The 20,883-nt window shown below is 45.1% G+C and overlaps 1 protein-coding gene across 1 annotated transcript in view; it reads left to right on the forward strand.

Annotated features, from left to right (window-relative positions):
- The first annotated feature begins 11 nt into the window (after positions 1 to 11).
- LOC144168951 (tripeptidyl-peptidase 2-like) overlaps positions 12 to 20,883 on the forward strand; it is a 74,622-nt gene continuing 53,750 nt past the window's right edge. Inside the window, exons 1-5 of the mRNA XM_077697949.1 lie at positions 12 to 243; positions 9,226 to 9,354; positions 13,942 to 14,037; positions 18,381 to 18,515; positions 19,785 to 19,921. Of these exons, the coding sequence (XP_077554075.1) occupies positions 76 to 243; positions 9,226 to 9,354; positions 13,942 to 14,037; positions 18,381 to 18,515; positions 19,785 to 19,921 (665 nt within the window). The 5' untranslated portion in view covers positions 12 to 75. The remainder of the gene's footprint in view (positions 244 to 9,225; positions 9,355 to 13,941; positions 14,038 to 18,380; positions 18,516 to 19,784; positions 19,922 to 20,883) is intronic.

Here is a 20,883-nt window from a genome sequence, read left to right on the forward strand (position 1 = left end):
GCTACAAATCCGTGAGCAGCCACTATTGTAGCGCATAAATCAGACAGCAACTCTGGCGCCGGCCGGAGCTCTTTCATGAACATGGCTGCCGATGCCTCCTTGGAGTTCCCGATCTGGGCCCTTCTGCCGAAAAAGGAAACATGCGTGCCGTCCTTCCTGAGCAAGTACCCCGAGTACGACGGACGGGGAATCAAGATCGCCATCCTGGACTCCGGAATCGACCCCGGAGCCCCCGGCCTACAGGTTAGCGCTTCCGCCAGCCGCGAATGACAGAGCACTTTATAATGCACCGCTCGAGCGGTTGGTACCGTCCTCCTGTTGCAACATTTTTTTAGTGCACGCTGAAAAAAAAAACTGGACCGAATGTTCCCGGCACACGTGAAGCTTTGCTAAAGTGGAACGAACAGCGCTGCATCGGCTGCAGCCATTCATAGTGGGGAAAGCGGTTCGGGCCGTGGTTTAATGTGATGACACCAGCATCTTTTTTTTTTCTTTTACTTCCTCGTTTTTTTTTTTCTGCACAAAACATTATGAATAAAAGTGCGCAAAACTGCGTCGGTGGTGGTGAGGATGTGCGAAAAAAAAATTGCATGGGTGAAACTGGTCTTATATTCGCGGTTGTTTCATCCACGTTCGATCGACTTTGTTCATTCGTTTTTTTTTGTTTTTTTTTTAATGCGTCCAGCCGTCTTCCAAGTAGCCCGCGAAAATGTTTTGGCAATGCGAAGGAGCATTTCGGTAAAGCACGCCAGCGCGGCTCGACCAACTGGTTTCGGTCTCAGGTGGCAACGTGGAAGTCAGCTGTTGGACGGACGGTGGCCGCAGTCCGAACGTTACCCGCGATTGCGTGATTACCGCAGCTGCGAGCTCCGGTGCGTTGCATTCCGATCCGACTGTCTAATCGAGGCACCTGCGTCCCGGTGTTAGTGCCAAGGCCCGCTGGGACCTAACGTGTTTTCGTTCCACCTTATCGAGGTCAGGCTGGACATGCCCGGCCCCTTCTCGCACCGACGACCGTACAGCTTGGGGCAGTTTCTGTTACCAGGCGCGGTTCACTTCTTCCTCGTTCGCGCAGTGCGATAGGGATTGCGCGTGAACTGCATCCGTGCAGTTGTTGCTCGGAGAGTACTGTTCGCGGGGGAAACTTATCACGTTTTTTTTTTTTTTCGAGTGAAGAAAACAGCTCGCTGGAGTGGGAAACTTTCAAAATACTTCGTTGTTTCGGTTCTAGTTTCACGCATGTATTTGCTTTTTCCATTGAATAAAAAAAAACTTTTTTTGCGGGGCAATTATCCTAGCAATACTCACAGCATTTAAAAGAGTAAGGGTCCCGGCTAGTTTGCAATCCATGCCGCTGCAAAGTGCACATACCGACGATAAAGAAAAGCGACACACACAAGTGCTGACTTACAGCACGTACTTAAATATGCATTAATAACAACTGAAAACATCGCATCCAACCGGCTATTGCCATATCACAAACCCGTGGTAAATACTTGAACAAAACACAACAGCTGTCCACTTAGCAATGACAGACAAGTGGCGTTTTTAGTGAACTCAGATAACGAAAGCCCTTAAATAAGTTATCTTTTTGAGTTACGTCAATGGAAGGCACATTTATGCATTTCTCCCTTTGCTTTGCTACTTCAGCTGCCTCTGCGATTTGATTGATTGATTGATTGATTGATTGATTGATTGATTGATTGTAAGGTTGAACGAACCGATGCAACGCAAGCAATGAGGCACGCTGTAGTGGAGGGCTTCAGATTAATTTTGACCACCTGGGGATCTTTAACGTGCGCCGAAATCTCGTACACACAACCGTTTTTTTTTTTTTCTTGCTTTTTGCCTCCATCAGAAAAGCGGCCGCTGAGAATCAAACCCACGGCGTACTCAGCAACGCTTTAGCCACTGAGCCACCCCGGCGGGTACCTCTGTTATTTCACATGTTAGTGCATGATTATCACAGTGAACTACGATGGACTCATTAAACAAAGGTTTGCAGCCCGCATGGGAACATGAAGCTGCCAGGCATTGCATGAGGGCATCATTTTTTATTGCAGTTGAGAAACACGTGTTCAATTCCCCACTTAACCAGCTTGAGATGGCAGGGACTATATGATAATGGCGGCTTGTTAGCACGTGGTTCCTACCACCAACACACATGCGAATTTTTAGAGCTCAGGATGAGATCAAGAAAAACGGATAGATCGTTCCACAAGAATCTCGTACGTCAGAACTAACGGGCTAAGGCACTTGCGAAATATTCTAACAATACGTTGGAATGTTTCAAGAGTGCTTCAGCCTGTGTGTCGGGTTGTTAATGACTATTTCGTGGTTTTGGCAGCAACAGTTCCAGTGGGGATCAAGCCACAAAAGTTGTTGTTGGAATTTTTTGAGGATGCCTTAGCCCATTAGTTCTGTCGTACAAGACTTGGGTGCAATGATCTATTCGTTTTCTTGATCTCTGAATGATCTTCAAAGCTTCCCGTATGTGTTGGCGGTATGAACCACACTCTAACAAGCTGCTATTATCATCTATTTCCTGTCATTCCAAGCTGGTTAAGTGAGAAGTTGAACACGCCTATTTCTGTAATGTAATAACAAAATTATTTCCTCTCGCAATGCCAGACAGCTTCAGTGTTCCAGCTTCCCGTTTTTTGTCTACGGGCTACCCTGTGTTATTGCTCAGTGCTGTCGCTGAAGGATTTTTAACATCTGTAGAGATCGCTGACAAGGGTAACAATGAAAAGTACACCAGCAAAAAGAAAATAGTTGTCATGTCATACATCCACTGCCTATCGCACAAACTGAAGAAAGCCACCGAGCAAGTTGGTCTTCAGGTTATGCTATCTGCACCACTCAAGTTGTCCAGGCTGCGCAAAATAAATAGGCCCATATCTAAGGAGAGTACATCTGCCGCATCAATCATCGCACAAAATTTTTTTAATGTGTTGAAGGTGTAATCTACAAGATTCCCCTATCCTGCACTAGGAGTTATGCAGTGCAAATGGGCCGCTGTCTTAACAACAGGTTGAGCGAGCATGACAATAATGTGACGCGGGGTCTGGAAGGGCATCTAAGCTTGCATTGCCATACATGTTTTAAGACAGACTCGTTAAACTACCCTTGTTTAACGAGTCCGTCCTAGTTTACCGTCATAATCGTGTACTACCATGTGAAATCACAGAGGCAGCTGAAATAGCAAAGCAAGGTGAGAAATTCATAACTGCACCTTCCATTGAACTATCACAAAAAGAGAGAAGTTATTTAGTGTCTTCTGTTATCCGAGTTCACTAAAAAATGGCTGGGGCTTACTTCAACTAACCTTGGATATGCAAAACAAAAGCTTGGCTTAGTCTGGTTGAGTCTTGGTTTCGCTTGGTTAACCTTTGATTTAGCGGTATTGCCGACCACGGCTCAAAGCCGTTCGTTCGCGTGCAACGCTTGCAGGAGGAGGCCCGGCCTTGCTTTCATTCACGATGAATGCGGCGTTCTTTGCCGGGCGCTAGATGAGTCGCGTAGCCCAAGACGACCCAGCGGCACATGTGTGGGACACTGCGGGGGTGGTCGGCTGCCTATCAACTGAGCGGCCGCTCGCACCACGGCCGGCGCCGCTAGTTGAGCAGAGTTGACTGAAAAAGGGGCCTTGTGTGCAGCGCTGAAAGCAGGCCCGGCGAGTCACGTGTCTGCAGGCAAATGAAGGTGAACTTGCACGACCACGGCAAAACCGCTGGACAAGAGCATTAGAGCTTTGCTTTAAAGGCCACTTGTCCATCATTGCCACGTTGCTACACGGACAGCTGTTGTTTTGTTGAAGAATTTTTTGTGTCAGGTTTGAGATATGGCGATAGCTATTTTGGTGTGACGTTTCCATTTGTTGCGAATGCATATTGAAGTAAGTGTCATTTCAATTAAAGCCAATTGGAAGTCAGCGCTTGTATGTGTATGCTCTTTTCTTTGTTGTCAGCTTGTGCGCTGTGTAGCGGTGTGCAGTCACAGCATTGTTGAGGCACTGTGACATATATTCTGCGCATAGTTTAGTTTTCAAGCAGGCAGTGTTTATCCTTAAATTGTTACATGAATTCATGTTTTTGTTTAAAAGCAAGCAGTTTTCTCTGTCGTGCGGGTAGCATCCGTACAAAATTGCAGTGATGTTTCTGCACAGTTTAGCATTTAAGGCAGCAATGCAAGTTCGTATGTTGGACTCGTATGCAAGTTCATATCTCGGGCTCCACTATAAGCTTCTCTCGTTAATTAAACTCTGGGAAGGTACTGCCAGCATTTGGTTTACTCGAGCATAAAATTAGATCAACAATACTTTTACAACAAGAGTTCGCTCCCAACATTTTCTAGTGAGACCAATCGTTTCCCAATTTCCCCCACAAAAAATACCCACAACATCCCGAAAACTTTTCATGAAATAAATTATTCATTGTCGCGACATAAAGCTGCCATTTAAAATGATATTCAGAATTTTAAGTCAATGACTATACCCTAAAGCCAAAGCTGTACTGGAATTGCTAATGTCACCTCAGTGAATCGTTCAATTATTACAAAATTGTTTACTTGGGTGAAGAACTGTGAAAACTTGCTTTGGAGTGGGTTTCGGCTGTGGAGGGTAATACTACAGGCATTGGGGGGAAATTTCTAGATGCCGTGTCAATGGCCCTGTTGGAAAAATCCGAAAGGAAGAAGAGGTGGCCATTAGCAGCTGCCTCCTACTATCACTATCAATGTACAGTTCCATCCGCCATTAAAAAGAATCGCTCGCGTCCCGCGGTCCTCGCCTCGGTTCTTTAACAAAATGGTGCCGTGACCAGGATCAAAGGATAACACAGTTGAAGACCTGAGTGCGCACCGCCCCACAACGATGACGTGAGTGACCGCAACGATGGGACTGAACTGTCACCGCTGACCATTGACCGCAAGCGTCCACAAGAAAACTTAAGGAATTGAGGACGAGCCAAACGTGCATGTACCGAATCCCACGCCCTCAACCATTTTACCGATTCTTGACGGACGTCTCGCGGAGACCACTGAAAGACAACAACAACGGCTTCGGCATCAACGACAACGGCTTCGACATTCTACCGAGCGTGATCCTTCTCGACGACTACCTATAGACATTAAAGACGTCGAGAATGGACCTGCAAAACCTTTGCCAAAGAAGAAGCGTAATCCGACAGGACATCAAAGCACTGATCGACGACATAAAATCACGCATTACTGACGAGACATCATCAATCGGTGAGCTAATTTTGATGAAAAAAAGTTTATTAGAAAAATATGAAATCCTGAAGAAACTGGACGGTGAAATTGAAGAGCTTGTCGAATTGGATGATTTAGAGAAGGAATATGAAGCATCATTAGAATTCGAAGATTCAATCCTGCTGACAAAATTTAGAATGGAACGATTGTTCCCGGAATTACAAAAATATCCTAGCAATGACTCTGTAGCAATAGCCTCCGAACAAGACGACAGCACCATAAAGAAGAAAGAGTCAGCACTAAAGAACAGTGGCCGTCCTAACGAAAACAGCGATTTGGCGGCACCTCCGAAGGACGATCGTCAGGAGCCCCATGTCACCGAACGAGCTGGTACTTTCAAAGAACAACATAATGCCTCAATCGACAAAGTGCCGGCAGCTGCTCCTAAGGCTCGCTCAGATGAACTGACAACAGTTTTTCCCACAGTTGACGGTGCAAACGATGAACCCGCGTCATTACCTCGAATGAATATAACGAGGGATAGAAGTGACGGCACTACACTTGAGGTACCAAAAAAGAAGCCTTCTGCGCAGGATTTTGAAGAGATTAAGAAGTGTTCACCGCACAACGAACGACTTCATGGAACCCCGAAGGTGAACCAAAGAACACTGCAGAAACATCGACAGATTGACGCAGTTACAGGCGCACCTGTCGATCGTTCAATTATATGTTGCCATCACGGAAACACGACTTTGGTGGGGATTTTATTGAATAGAACAAAACGTGAAGATTTTATAACCCCGATGCCAAAACAACGACGGCGAAAATGGCGAAGCCGGACAACCCTACGACAGGCAGGTACAAGTAGCACAAATAAGGCTCAACCGAAACGTGTGATCCAGTACAATGCGAGACTAAAAGCAAGGAATCAAGGGAAAGCCACATGTCTAAGGACCTGTATACACCTGAAGAGATACATCCGGTACTTGAATTTCCTTAGGACCCGACAGTCAACCCAACGACCATGCCGCATGAAGTTTGTACGAAGTCTGCAAGGTCGTCATCCAGGACGGACAACGGTGCAATCGAGTCGATTACCCTGCTCAGATTCTGCAAGGCGCAGGTATCACAAACGCACCAAGCATCGATGGAAACAAAAGTATAGACTAGACTAACACAGGGCGGCTACGACGTTCATGACAAGGATTTTGAGCACATTGAACTGATCACGGGACCTTAGACGAAAGTGTTCTGTTGAAAGACGAGTGCTTGCTTGAGGACCGTTGAAAACTGCAATCCTTCACGTCATGCCCATTCTCCTCCGCCATTTATCGCGTGGCCGGGAGGATGTTGGAAAAATCCGAAAGGAAGAAGAGGTGGCCATTAGCAGCTGCCTCCTACTATCACTATCAATGTACAGTTCCATCCGCCATTAAAAAGAATCGCTCACGTCCCGCGGTCCTCGCCTCGGTTCTTTAACAGGCCCTGTGCCAAATTGCTTGCTGGTGTCTATGTTTAGAAATTTAGGCTTGTCATTGTTGTAGCATGACGCATTATCTGTACAAAATGCAGTGATTGTGAGAGTTTGGTGACCTTTATTTCCTTGTGTTACCGGCTCTTTTATTCATCTTACTACAGTGAGAACATTTTTGCACCTTAAAAGATCTTACCGCTGTTGGGTGGGTGAAGATGTTACCAGAAAGCAAATTTCTCCCCAGTTTAAATTAAAATAGCAGTTTATCTTTCCGACTTGAGCAAAATTATAGAACCTTACAGAACCCAAAAAGAGGACCCTATTTGTACCATAAGCGGGGACCCCAAATTTAATAAATTTAACTAGCTGAGGTCGAATTGCTAGGAGTCCATCCTGGGAAGTGCTTGTCTCATTCCTTCTGTGAACTCATTTCAATCTCGCATGGGGAGCTAGGCTTAACGGACTGTCACTGCTGGCTACATAACTTTGAGACAATATGATATTCGTGCACGAGGCCAAGTTTCTCAGTGTGGTCGCATTGCAGGAAGCTTATTGGAACACCTTGGAAACTTTAGGCTCTCTATATTGAGTACAGTGTGGTTAAGTTACTTGGACTGAAAAACTGCTTTCAATTGTTTTGTTTTCGTGTGTGGAACTCCCCTGAAAAAATAACAAAAACATAAAGAAGACGGACTGTGCTCCATGGGAAGGCAGTCATTCATGAGCAAAGAACCAAGTAGGGATCCTCGGTTCCAGTTATTAACTAGAAAAGATTGTGGTTGAAGTGACACCAGTTGCCTGTAGGTTTAGCATTCATTCACATATAATTTGCTTTTTTCTTTTCCTGCTCTTATTCTGGCATAGATTTGATTGATCTATTTTGTAATGGTATTTCCCTTTGTACTAAGGGGGATAAACTGCAAAGGCTGTTCCTGCATTTTTTGTTGCTTCAAGGTAAACAACTTCAGCTTTTCACTCTAAAGCTTGAGGTGTGTGGGGCACATTGGTAAGAATACAGTTCACCCTTTAATGGTAATTACGGCAGCCGGATTTAGTCCAACCAATGCCACCATACTTGCGCTGTGTGCACAAACGGCCGGTAGTTCCCTATTTATGTTAAACAGTGTTGCTGTCAAAGCATTTCAACCATTACTTGCAGTGCTTTTCGATGTTGTCCTATGCGTACTGTGTTAAATGGAATATGGGCATGTTTGTTTTCATAATTACTGTCTCATTTTTCCAGAAATGTTACTGCAGCTAGCTTGTGCAATTTGAATTTAACCGGGGAGGTTATAGAAAAATTGCATGTCCTTCAAAGTGGGATAAGTTATGAAAAAAGGGTAGGGGGAGAGAAGCAGCAGGCCCGAGAGCTAGCTTCTGTGTTTAGTCATTTTGTGGTGTCTGTCAAAACACCAGTTTTGTCGCGGTCAAAGTGGCATTGCGCTGTGTCAGGAAAATTTCACTCGTGTGATTCCGTTGCTCCTCGTTGGGTAAAAGTGGTATAGAAGATGCTCAGGCCTATGTTGAACTGGTAGGCGTGGATTGAGAAAACATGCTCAGTTGCAATAGATAGACCGCTTTGTTCGGAAACGATCATCACTTGTGCTAGACACTTACAAAGCCCGAATAGCCGAATGTTGGGAATAATGGCATCGCCAAATTTTGTCCTGAATTTCTACTCTTCCATGTTGCATAAAAATACTTGATCAAAAGTAGCGCTAGACAGCATACTATAACCTATATACTATATACTATACTCTAGCATATTCTATATTATATAGTATATATATATATATAGTATATATTATAACCTATATACTACAATACTATAACCTTAATGGGCACCAAAGGGGCAGTAGCCGATGGAGAAAATGCATTATTTCTTCCAAGCCAGCTCAGTTGCCTGTGAGGTTTTAACTGCCAGCACCAACAGCCTGCCCGTTTCCTCACATTCAGTGCTTGGTGAGCTCTGTTATATCTTGCTTCATTTAAGAGAGACCTATGCAGTTAATTAGCGCCTTTGAATTGCATGACAAGAGGACTTGTCTGCTACCCTGTCCACAGACAGGGTAGCAGACTTAACAGCACAGTGTTGATTGTGCTCGTAAAACTGATTTCTCTGCTAGTGCTACTCTTGCATCCTCCCAGGCCCTAGGTGGTTTCTTCCTGCCAAGTGCAACATTGTGGGTTGTGGAAAATAGCCACGGATGTGCTATTCCATTATGTGGGCTCATAGCGCAAGTGCAGCTTTAGTATGTAAAGTCTGCTTTAATTCTAGCCCAGTGTCGCGGAGTAATAGCAAAAGAAGAACTTGCGAGAGAAGAAACTGTATGGCCGTTGCGATTGGCATTTCACTGGGCTGTGTAGCTTTGTAGTCTACGTTGGTTTTCATTGTGACCTTATCTGGTCACTTGCCTGCGCCCAGAGTGGTTTCCTGCTCCCGGAGGTCCTTTCCACGAGTGAATGACATCTTCTGTTGTTCTCTTCTCTTTCACGGTGTTGTCGTAACGGCTCCCCTGTTGGCCACGCTTGCTGTGCAGGTGACGAGTGATGGCAAGCCCAAGATAGTGGACATGATGGATGCCTCGGGGGCAGGGGACGTGGACACCTCCAAGGTGGTCGAGGTGCAGGACGGCTGCATCGTCGGACTCTCGGGCCGAAAGCTCAAGGTAGGGGGCCTCTCTCTTTCTATACAGGCTCCCCTGTGAAAGCATTTTGTGTACCTTTGAGGGGAGGGGGTGTGGGGAGGGGGGCATGTTGCAGGCACAGCAGAACAGTGGGAAAACCAAGAGACTGGCATTTGCGTGACTACTACGCCAAACCTTACTACATCGCGCTACATCCCAAGTAATTTGTACCAAAGTCATGCGACACTTTGTTTTTTATGGTTTCTTTAAGGGGGGGAACACTATCCTTAAGAACATCTTTATTTTTTTAACCTTGCCATTCAAGGTTTACATATCCAGTGTGTCTTAAGTGCGAGACACAGGCACGACTAGAGCATGCGATTGGCATGCGACTGATCATTGGAATTGATCGTTAGGACCGGTTTTTACGTCGTACGCTCGTCGGATGAGGCTCACGACGTGCAACTGACAAGCCATATGCAATAGCACCATTGTTGCGACCATCAAGCGGCCGCAGGCAATGAGAGCCATAAGGTGTCGTCATAATGACGTCACTGTGAAAGTTTCTGTCAAAGCCTCAAGGAAGCGCTAGTGGCAGTTCCGAGTATTTTGAAGGGAGCACCGCAGCGCGTGCTCGCATGGTCTCCGCTGACAATACAGACACCTGGTTGACACATGTTTCCGGCGGTACCAACATCATGGACGAGCGGAATCGTCAGTGCCAAACGTCCCCACACCACTGTACTGAACGTATAAAATGCAGTGTATAGTGTAATAGCACTATTCATTTCCACTTCAAGTTGATAACTGTTTTCTTTTCCTGATTTGGCTTTGATTTCTCTCGCACATATTTAAATCAGCCGGAGTGCGCCTAAACAGGGAGGCAACCGTGGAGTGAAAACAGTGGGTGGAGCGACGCCAACGATGGATCGCATGCGCACTTTGGAGCATGTGTCTCAAATTCACATGTACGACTAGTAACGATCGTAACGATCAGCCGCATGCCAATCGCATGCCCTAGTCGCGCACGTGTCTCGCGCTTTAACGCCCTGAGCACCAGTGTGCTGCCAGTTTTCGCATATAGGGCTTACGGTACCTTCGGGACCAAAAAATTGCACAAAGAAGAATTTCTTAGGTATCACCTTTTTCTTTGTTTGCACAGTTTTTTCTCCAAAAAGTTGGTACTTGAGCAGCACTAGGTACTTATAAAAGCCGTACAGGCCCAATTTAGATCTTAAAAAAAATTTCAATTTTTTCTATAATTTCCTCCTTTTTCACCACGAGCGATATTGCAGCAATAGGAAATGCTCGAGAGGTACATCCCAGCATGTAGAACAGCTAGAAAGATAATTTCTTTTGCTGAATGTTGGAACCATCCAATAAGGGAAGCATATTTTGTATTTCATGTTTCAGTACGGGTTTAATTAGCATTATTTTTAATTTGTTAGCAGGAGTACTTCAAACCTAGAAGTTAGAATTGATGTATACTTGTATGTGATTGCAAAACAAAAAAAAAAACTGCTTCCCACATTTCATTCTCCACAACGGTTGGTATGTATTCATGCCTTGCTGGTAATTTTTGTTGATTAGTTTTTCCCCGCTGTTCTCAAGAACAATCGAAAAGGATTTTGAATTATTTCAGAAACTAAATTCCTTACATTAAAACTAATTGGATATTTGAAATCAGCTAAAAAAACTGTACAAGCCTATAAAGTTTTATCAAGATTGGCTGGAAAGCAAAGAAAGAGTCCCTAAGACCAGTCTGCCCCTTAAGTTCAAAGTTGTGCAAATTGTTATGCAGTTTTGGAAAAAAAAATTGGTTATCTCATTACTAAATAAATACTTGTATCTCTTTGTGCCCTGGAAGGACCAGGGAGTGCAACTATAGCAGAGCAGTAACATTAATATTGTTACCGCAAAAGCCATAACCATATGAAGTATCAGACCAGCACATGCTATTTCGTGTACAAAATTGAATGCGCGAAATTTTGTGCTAATAAAAAGAATTTGTTTATTTCTGTGGGTTTGTTGCACTATTTAGTTAAGAAGATTTGAATGAACCCAAAATGACGTCAATCTGACCTGTACATCTTGAGATATTCTCTCCATGGGAAGAAAATTGGTTCCAAGAAAACAAGGCACGAAGTTTGGAAAAAAATTGGTTTCGAGAAAACAAGGCACGAAGTTTGGAAATATAGGCAAAAATGGTCATTTAGAGGACAGAAAAGTATGACAGCTGTGTAAGTAGTTGAGATACAGCCGTAACATGTTGTAAGCGCATTCAGTGGGACTGCAAGTATGTTAATACGGAAAGTTTGTTTTTTGGGCAATTCTCGGTTCTCAATATCAGTGTCCCCCCCCCCCCTTAAACAAAGCTAACCGCTTAAAAGCTTGTTGTAGTTCACAATGCTGCGGTGCAAATCGAATTGAATAGAAAACACAATTCATTAAGTATTTTGAGTTGTGAATATTTGCACACCGCTGTCTTTTATGTAGAGGCTGACAATTCCAATCAGGACTTGCACAAAGGAACACACTCTCACGTCCACGGTATTGATCATCTTGCGGGTGAGAGCAACCGCTTGTAGCACAAGTCAGCAAAGCGCTGGAAGATCGCGGCTGACAAGCTTTGGCACTGTTGGGTCGTTTCCTCTGACCCTCGATACTACGATAAGAGGGAGACAATAGTTCTCTGTGCTGACGCTTGTTCTTGCCTTGCGGGTTTCAACAGGTAGTGCTCACCAACAATAGTGGAAAGCTTGGAGTGCATGTTCTGAGGTTGTGACTGTTCTGTCGCACGGTTTTATCTTGAGGGGCAGTGCGGTAGACCAACACACGAAAAAGGAAGAAAGCAGAACAAGAAGATAATGCCATTTTGTTTTCTTTTGTCGCATACAGTGAACTCCCATGAAGACCAACTTGAAGGGACCATGATCATTTGTTTTATCAGAACGTCTTATCAGAAGCTCGTCTTATCCGAAGCCTTTCCAAAAAAAGAATCGGCAACATGCCCAGGCGCATGCAAATATCTTGCTTCAAGATGGTGAATGAAGTAAACTTACAATGGAGGAAAAAGACAAAAATGTCATTTGAGTGCACAACTTGACAGGATACTGTCTTCAAGTGCTCTTGCCTGTTCTTATCCAATTCGAGCGACGACGGAGAGTGCACACCTGCTACCTCAAACGGCAATGCAGCAGAGACAAAGAGGGAACTCCTCGCTTTCTTGGCGGTGACGCAGTGGGACTTGCGACACGAATTGATGCTCCCGCTAAGAAACGGCATTGGTTGGGAGAGCTGCTACGTTCATGAACAGAAAGTTTCTGTGGTTGCTTTTTTAAATTTTATATATATATATATATATATATATATATATATATATATATATATATATATACAGTATAGCCCACTTATAGCGAACCCGGTTTTAACGATATAGCGGCTATAACGAACACATCTTCGTTTCCCGTTACCATTGGTATACATAGATTTTCTGTCCAGATATAGCGAAAAGCGGATATAACGAAGTGATTTCAGTTTCCCGTTGTGTTCGTTATAAGCGGGCTCACCTGTATATACTATTAACCTCTTAGTTTTGCGCCTCTCTCCTCCAGAGCAGAGCGGCCACAAAACTCTCCCTTGCTCTTTTTCTTTTCGTTGCTTTGCCGCTGGCTTCGTGGGTTAAAGGGTGGGAAAAGTAGTTGGTAGCTTTATTTGTGTGCCTTTTTTTCACACTCCCTCGCGCGGTGGTTTTCTTTTACATTTCTTTCCATCTGGTCGCGTCAATGCCCCGCCACACCCCACCAAGGCTGCCATGTTTGCTGCCCAGAATCACTAGCAGTGGTGGTCACCGTGAAAGTTGTTCCTCTTAATTGAAGAGTATGTGCAAGGCTTTTCGTCTTAATTAAGCAAATTTTTTTTGCATTGGGTCTATGGAAAACCAAACGAGCGTTCCCACATTGCTTGCCATAAGCAAGAACTCGTCTTAACCGAATTCGGCCTAACAGGAGTTCACTGCATTCATCTACTCTGCTGCCCTTCAAGATGTTCAGCAGATACAAACTTGCCCAAATGTTGATTCTTCTGTCACACATTAAATGAGAGAACTAGTGGTGTGGACACCTGCTGAGATGTCAAATTGTGGCGTGGAAATGCTCGAAGCAATTGATGCTCACCAACTGATGTAGACTGGGAGTTCTGAACACAAGCCAGCAGGTATTGGTACTTTCGCCTCGCATAAGTCGACTGATGCCATGGCACATTTATTTATTTATTTATTTGTTTATTTATTTTTTTATTCACAATACCCCTAAACGCCCCCGTGAGGGGGTATTACATAGGGGGGTTACATAGCACACGTGTTGTACTAGCGCAGTAAAGCGGAAACAATAAACAAAAAGAAGCAGGAATATTCCCACTGCAAACGCAAATAAATACACATTGTAAACTTGAAAAAAGTGATAAAGCAGTAATCAAATCATTATAGCAACAAAAATATGTAACTCAGCGCGAATGTCACAACTGTCAACACTACAAAGGGCGTGGTAGTACTGAGCAATCACTGAGCTTGAATAACTAGTTGGGTGTGCTCCGTCTCTTGACGGATCCCCTCTCCTCCTCCCCATGCAGATTCCGGAGTCGTGGAGCAATCCGAGTGGCCAGTACCACGTCGGGCTCAAGTGTGCCTACGACCTCTACCCAAAGTGCCTCAGGGAGCGCCTGCAGGTGGGCTTCCGAAACAGCTGCGTCGGGAGAGGCTCATCTTAGGCCTGCTCCTGCTGCTGCTGTTAGTGGCGGGCGTGATGAGGAAACTTGTTGGATTGCAATCCTTCTCCTTTTTTTTATTCACCACATTCCGGTTTCAGTCACATTTGGTTCGTCCTTCCCGTTTTCACTTTTCCCTTATTTTAATACCCCGGGGCTCCGGGACATAGTATTCCTGAAAGGGATTTTGGTGACTGCCAGTGTGCTCTAACCAGTGGCTGCCAGTGTCTCTATGGAAAATGCACCCAAATGGCCAATTTATTATTAACCATTTGGATTCCCAGCGATGTGAAGTTGCCCACCTCTGCAAGAAGTTTGGGGGCCATTTCACATGGGCTCTGAAATGTTTTATTGGTTAATTGTAAGGTTCTCAGTTTCTAATTTTATTTGATTCTTTCAGTTGGGCATACTTTGTTTCCATGTTCACTGCAAATTAGATTTCTAGTTTTTTTTTTTTTTTACAGGCAAGTATTTAATCATATTTAGCTGTACCAGGTTCTCTCTGTAATTTTATAATTACAGAAAGAACTTGTCTTTCATTGCTCTGTCTTCATTGAGCACGTCAAGTTCACAGTGTTAGAAAGTTTAGAAGGACTTGTTGTTGGGCGAGTTGGTGCATTTTCTCAGAAGGGGTAAACTGCACTAAGGAAGACGCTACACAGAGAGAGGTACACAAAGACAGGTGCAAAGACTGCGCCTGTCTTCGTGTACCTCTCTCTGTGTAGCGTCTTCCTTAGCGCACTTTACCCCTTCTGAGAAAATAAAAGTGATGGGAATGGATGTAACCAAAGCTGTGGTAATTGAAAGTGGGCCACCCCGGCAAATCCGCGACAGTATTTAAAATCTGCTGATGAAAGTGTGAGATAATGCATGTTTATTTCTTATATTTTCCAATAATAGAGGGGTTTTAGCTGGCCATTCTTGACAGTCCGGTCCACTCTGCTCACGATGGCCTGCTCAGCAGCGATCAGAGCGTGAGCAGCAATGGTTATCACTGCTGCTCACGCAGCAGCGATAACTGTATCTTTAGCGACAAGAAATCATTCACGTCACTGGTTGTGCACTGTGCGTGTGTAAACCCAGGGGTGATCCAGCTGCGCCATTTGCGCCATTTTGCTACAATTGTACTCTCTTGCGCCCTGCTGCGCCCAGTGGTGTTTTACTTGCGCCAAATGCTCCGAACCGCTTGAACCCGATCTTTCGGCCGAGAGTTGTCCCCTCAAACCAGCTGAAGCGAGAGACGATCATTCTGCCGCTAACTAGCACGATGGTTCCTAGGTTGGCAACTTGGAGGAAGCGGTGCACTCGATTATTCGGTTGCCCCAGCCGAGCTCTGCTCATGGTGCAGCCACAGTGCAGCAATAGTGCAGCCACAGTGCAGCAATAGTGCAGCCACGGTGCCGCTTCGGAGCAGAGATGGTGATTCGGCAAGTCGGCATGCATACACTCCGGCGGCGTGGACCGCAACTGAGTGGTTTCCCGCACTGCTGCAAACAAGCATAATGGCATTACTTCATGTGTATCGCTTGTAGAAAACTAGCGATTGACGTTCGGCCACTCGTGACAAGATGCACAAACGAGAGTCTATTCTTTTCTGCGCTCGCGGCAAATCGTTTTGTTACTGTGTGGTCTTATATTTAGGGCTAGTACAGTGGAGTAGCGCTAGCCAAAACTGCATCAGCGTAAGTTTGAACAACTTGCCGTTTGTGATTTTCGCAGCGGGTTTCTCTTTGTTTTTGTTTTTTGTTCTTTTTTTTTTTTTTCATTCCGCGTGACGGTATTGAAAATAAAGCCCCTTCATATTGCTCTTATCCACCGCCTGAGTGGTCGGGAATGTGGTGCTGATGTTGGCAATGAAAAGCGGCTCAGGTGGAATTTGAATAAAAAAGAGGATCTCATGCCATGCGTTGCTGAAAAGGGCTGAAAACATTATTTCATGAGGGCAGGCTTTATTAGCAGAAGGCAACTCTGCCTTTAGCCACACCCTCTCCTAGCTGAATGAACTTAATAAGAAGGCAAGCAAGAAGCAGTAGTATGGTGTGATGTGTGTGAAGTGCAATATTTTCTGTCTAAATATTGTCGAGCCGGACCCTCCGAGCTGGATGAACTGAACGAAACAACAAGTAAGAAGCAACAAATCAGTGCAATATGTTTGAGTTAGTGAAATATTTTTTATTGTAAATAAAATGGGCACCCTTTTGGTATCAGTAAGTTTTTGTAATGATTACTTGGTGTTTTTTTTTTAAGTTAAAGAAACGCTTGTCATCTGCTTCACTTGCAGCGGTGTCTAAAGGCTGTGGGGCACACATTTTTGGTGCTTTAGTTACCAGCTTCAGAGTCTACAACTGTGGGGAAGTAATTAGCGTTGCCTGAATGGTTGCCAGCCTTCTTTATCTCCAGATAAATGAAGCTGCAACATAAGTTTTGTGCTGCTCCCAAGCTGCTCCAAAATCAAGCTCTGATACAATAGTGCTCCAAAATAACATTTTTTCAGCTCCAAAAATTGCTCCCATAGTTCGAATGGCTGGATCACCCCTGTAAACCAAAACTTCATTCGAAAGGGAATGTAAAAATTTGTCTTGGTCACTCAAATCAAGCAAAATACGGTTTATTACCTTTTTCACGTTTTCTTTTTTTTTCACATTTTTAATAATATAATGCAGTCAGTAACCCGATATAATGTTCCTAAATAATTTAGAAGAAGCCATTAAACTTCCAAATAGTCAAGACAAGGCTGTCTTTCTGGGAGCTGCATAGAAGCAATAGAAGTAGGCTCGCACTTTGGTTGACGTTTTTCGTGTCCGTTCTAAACCTTGTTGAGGTGTGTGACATATTTGCCTATTTGGGAACGTTTTCACGGTATCATCGCTCATGTTTCGGCTGAAGAGACGGACTTCGCAGTAGCGCGCTTGCCTCGCTGGGGGAAGCCATGGTGGAATTCCGCGCTGTAGCGTATGCTGCCGTGAGCGGAGCGGATCGTCAAAAACGGCCAGCTAAAACTCTCTAATGGAGCGCTAAAAATGAATGGTCACGAAACCTTAGAGTACAGGGTGCAACCCAAGCAACAAGAACAAACAGAGCGTAGTTCAGTACCATTTAAAAAGCACGGAAACGGGCATAGGGTGAAGAGTGAGATGGTAGTAATGGTAGTGTGTACAGCCTGACCCACTTGTAATATTGAAGTGCTGCCGAAAAGTCACTGTTGCCCAAAGACGCAGGTTCAATTATCAGCCGCAGTAGCCACTTTTCTGGTGGAGGCGAAAAGCAGAAATTCCCGTGTGTTCGAGATTTCGGCGCGCGTTAGAGATCCCCAGGTGGCCAAAATTAATCCGGAGCCCTCCTTTACGGCACGCCTCATCGCCTGTGTATCGGCGGCGCGTTAAACCTCTCAATTAAGCAATCGAAAAGTCACTGTTATAACTGCAACCACAAGTCCTAACTTCTTTCAGAAGTTCTTTCGGTTGCAGCCAGGAGTGCTAACCATAGTTATCTGGAACGAATGTAGGTGCCTTTTACCAAGGGTCACGTGCAGCTAAGGTTTGAGGGGGCAGAAATCAACGAGAGGTAGGTTTTTGCCATGAAATGACTCGTTAAAAGGATTTTGGAGGCCGATATATTCTGACCTTTGCCACCGTCGATTGTAACTAAGCGGTGTAACAAAAGAATTAAAGGGACCCTGCAACACTTCCGAGAAACTCTTACACTCTTTCCTTCGTTGCTGGTTGCTCTGCGAAAGCTGTGGTTATCACCAGCTGAGAGCAGCACTTTTGGTGATTGGCTCGTCCCAGCAGATACTCCTTGTAGTTTCTGCTTTGTTTTTGTTGCGGTTTTGTTTGTTTAAAGTGGCTGTCGTATGTGGTCGTTGTTGCAATTGAAGGGAAGCCGGCTGGTAGCCGCTACATTGCTCTAATTACATCATCCGAGTGCTGAAGCAATGCTAAGGTTTGGAGAGAGAGAAAAGCCGTTTTGGCGAGTTTCCAAGTTCTCTGATGGCATGGAGCAGTACTTTTTGGCTGAGGTACATTGTGACTACCTATTGTAAGTGCTGAGTGCACTTGTTGGCCACGTTTTCAGGGCATTTCATGTTTTGAAGGAAAGTTGAAAAAAGTGTTGCAGGGTTCCTTTAAAGTACGTCTTATGGTGCAGTGACCATTAATGATAACTCGACAGATCATTTCAGGTTTTGAGGAAAAATTGAAAGGATTGTTTCAGGGTCCCTTTAAAAAGAGTTTATGACGCAGTCACCATTAATGATTGCCCCACAGATTTCACTTCAGTGTCCCGTTTTCTTTCCCGTGGTGCAGAAGTCGTACAAGGAGCGGGAGTGGTCCCCTGCGCACAACCTAGCCCAGGCCAAGGCCTCACGGGCACTGCAAGAACTGGAGGCCAGTTTGGGCACAAACAACAACAGCGCCGGCAGCAACAACAACAACAGCCAGGTATATGTGCGCGCCTTTTTTATTTTTTATTTTTTTCTTCTAATCCTCAGTGATATTTAGGGTGTCCGAAGCAATCCCTTCCTCGATTTGTCCAAGGTGCACACAGTGCCTATGTGTGTTGCCGCTGCTGCAAGGTGGTGGTGGGGTTCACTTTGAGGAAGCAATAGTTGCGAGCAAAGAAAGCGTTCATTGACTACAGTTAAACCTTGATGTAGTAAAGTTGCAAAGAATGGCACTTTACTTCGCTGTTTTGAAATCTGGCTGCATTGAAATTCTGCACCTAGCGTGCGTTGACATTGCCACTGTACTTGCCAGGTCTACAGAGTCTTTCAGACCACCGTTTATTTTCTCTAAAATAATCTGTGGCCTTATTTTGTATCTGGTTTGCCGTTGGAGGTGGCCTCACGCTGCGTTCATAGGCCCATTTTGTGGCCCAGTAGGTAGATGTTGCGTAGCGGGCACTTTGAGGTTGCTTGGGTCGGTCTCCTTGCAAGTTCCCAAACTTGCTTGCATGGTGGAGTCTGTGACTTCCCTGGTAGCAACGACGCTAGGGTCAGTATAAAGGAAGTCCTCTAAAATGACACCGTCTGGAAGTGACCCTGGCATTTTTCAGGCACCTTCATGCTTCTTCAAAGCCAGCCTGATTGTCTTGCTTGCCATAGCCGAGTGCATGCGCAGCAAACGGAGCCTCTTCATTGTCTCCTTCGCTGTCATGTATTCGTGTCATGTATTCCCTGCACATGGGCTGTGCATTTCACAGGGTGAAATGCAGGCAGATTTGTCTCCACGTAGTGTCTCATTTTTTTTCTGCTGCTGTCATAAAGTTGTCACTGGCAACAGGTGGAAATTCTCACGGTAGGAATGTTTAAGTGCTATCTAAAACCATCCTACCTTTTGCCTTGTACCTTCAGTTGAGACTCTCTTAGCGAAAGTATTGTGCGTGCACTACCATGCCAGAATGGCAGCAGCACCCTTGGCAATTTCTGCCAGAGGGTTGTGCAAGCCTCCCTGCAACAGGCCAAATTGTATGTCGCACACCATCAGGCAGAAGGCATCGCAAACACTTGCTTCTCCCTTGATGGTGTGCCACAGGTGTGTCAATTGTCCAAGTTCCTTTTGTGTAGAGCCGCCACAATGCACACAACACTCGTCGCACTGTTACGGCCAGAAATGTCGGCACTGCGCAGGCGTGGCTAGTTTGATGGCTCTGGTGTGTCTCACTGAGGTATGACCCAATCCTCCTTTTTCCCATCCTCTTCCTCTGGTCAGCAGCTGAGCCTGGATCAGCGGCTGGAGCGGGAAGACCGAGAGGCCCAGGTGGAGGTGCTGGCCAGCCTGGAGAAGAAGTTTGAGGACGCGGGGCCCGTCTATGACTGCGTCGTCTTCCACGATGGCGCCAGCTGGCGGTGAGTACCTTGACCGGCAGCAGCCACGGCTGGCAAGAAAAAATTTGGAAGGGCGGCTCTTGTGTGAAGTTTGCCGTACAGTATGGTACGACTCGATACTACGAGAGCCGGCCTAGCGTGAGAGTAAATGTTCTTGCATCCATATATGGCTTGTCCTGTAAGAGAACCTTTGCGCTTCCTTTTCTCGCGAAAATAAGGTGTGCGTTACAATCAAGCGTGCATTAGATTAGAGTAAATACGGTATTACGGGTTTGAAAGCGCTCACATGAAGAAAAACATAAGAACCGGTATGTATTGAGGTTCGTTAGTTATTCACTTTGCTATTTTTCTTGCAAAAAAAAAAATGGAGGAAGCTGGCACTGTGTTAAAATGGTGCTTTGGACTAGTTGGTGCATACTAAGCAGTGAAGCTCACACTAATGCATAAGACTTGAAGGTAGCGAAGCTGTATGCAACCTTCACGACCGTCACGGAGCTTTAAGTCCATGATTACAGCCGATTTGCTTCTTCGCTGCCACGACGACACTTAACCCATCATTGTTGCTATAATTGTGAGTTACTTTCATTTTTTTTGAAACTGATAATCATTGGACATCACCTTGGAGGGGCGAATGCTGCGACCTGGCTTTCTTGTTCCGAGCAAGTGTTGTGAAGATTCCGGCAAACACCGCAGTCTTTTTCGTTCCAAACAAGTGTTGTCACGATTACGGTGAACGCTGGAGGGTTTTCTTCTTTTTTTTTTTTTTTTAACCTATCTTGGTCAATCTTCCTGAGTGGGTATGCTTGGCTTGACAAACGTGCACAGGGGACGCTGAATGGTTGTTGCGAGGCACACACACACACGTTATGCGACGAACAGCAATTTCGTAGCATTCACTATTGAAGTATGTGGCCTCTGTTCTAATAAAGGGAAATCAGCAGGGTGCATAAACTTTTTTCAACCAAACCACAAAGTTTGTCATT

This window comes from Haemaphysalis longicornis, unplaced genomic scaffold, assembly GCF_048455015.1.
Source record: "Haemaphysalis longicornis isolate Haplotype H1 unplaced genomic scaffold, Haemaphysalis longicornis Haplotype H1 scaffold_2, whole genome shotgun sequence".
Taxonomy (NCBI): domain Eukaryota; kingdom Metazoa; phylum Arthropoda; class Arachnida; order Ixodida; family Ixodidae; genus Haemaphysalis; species Haemaphysalis longicornis.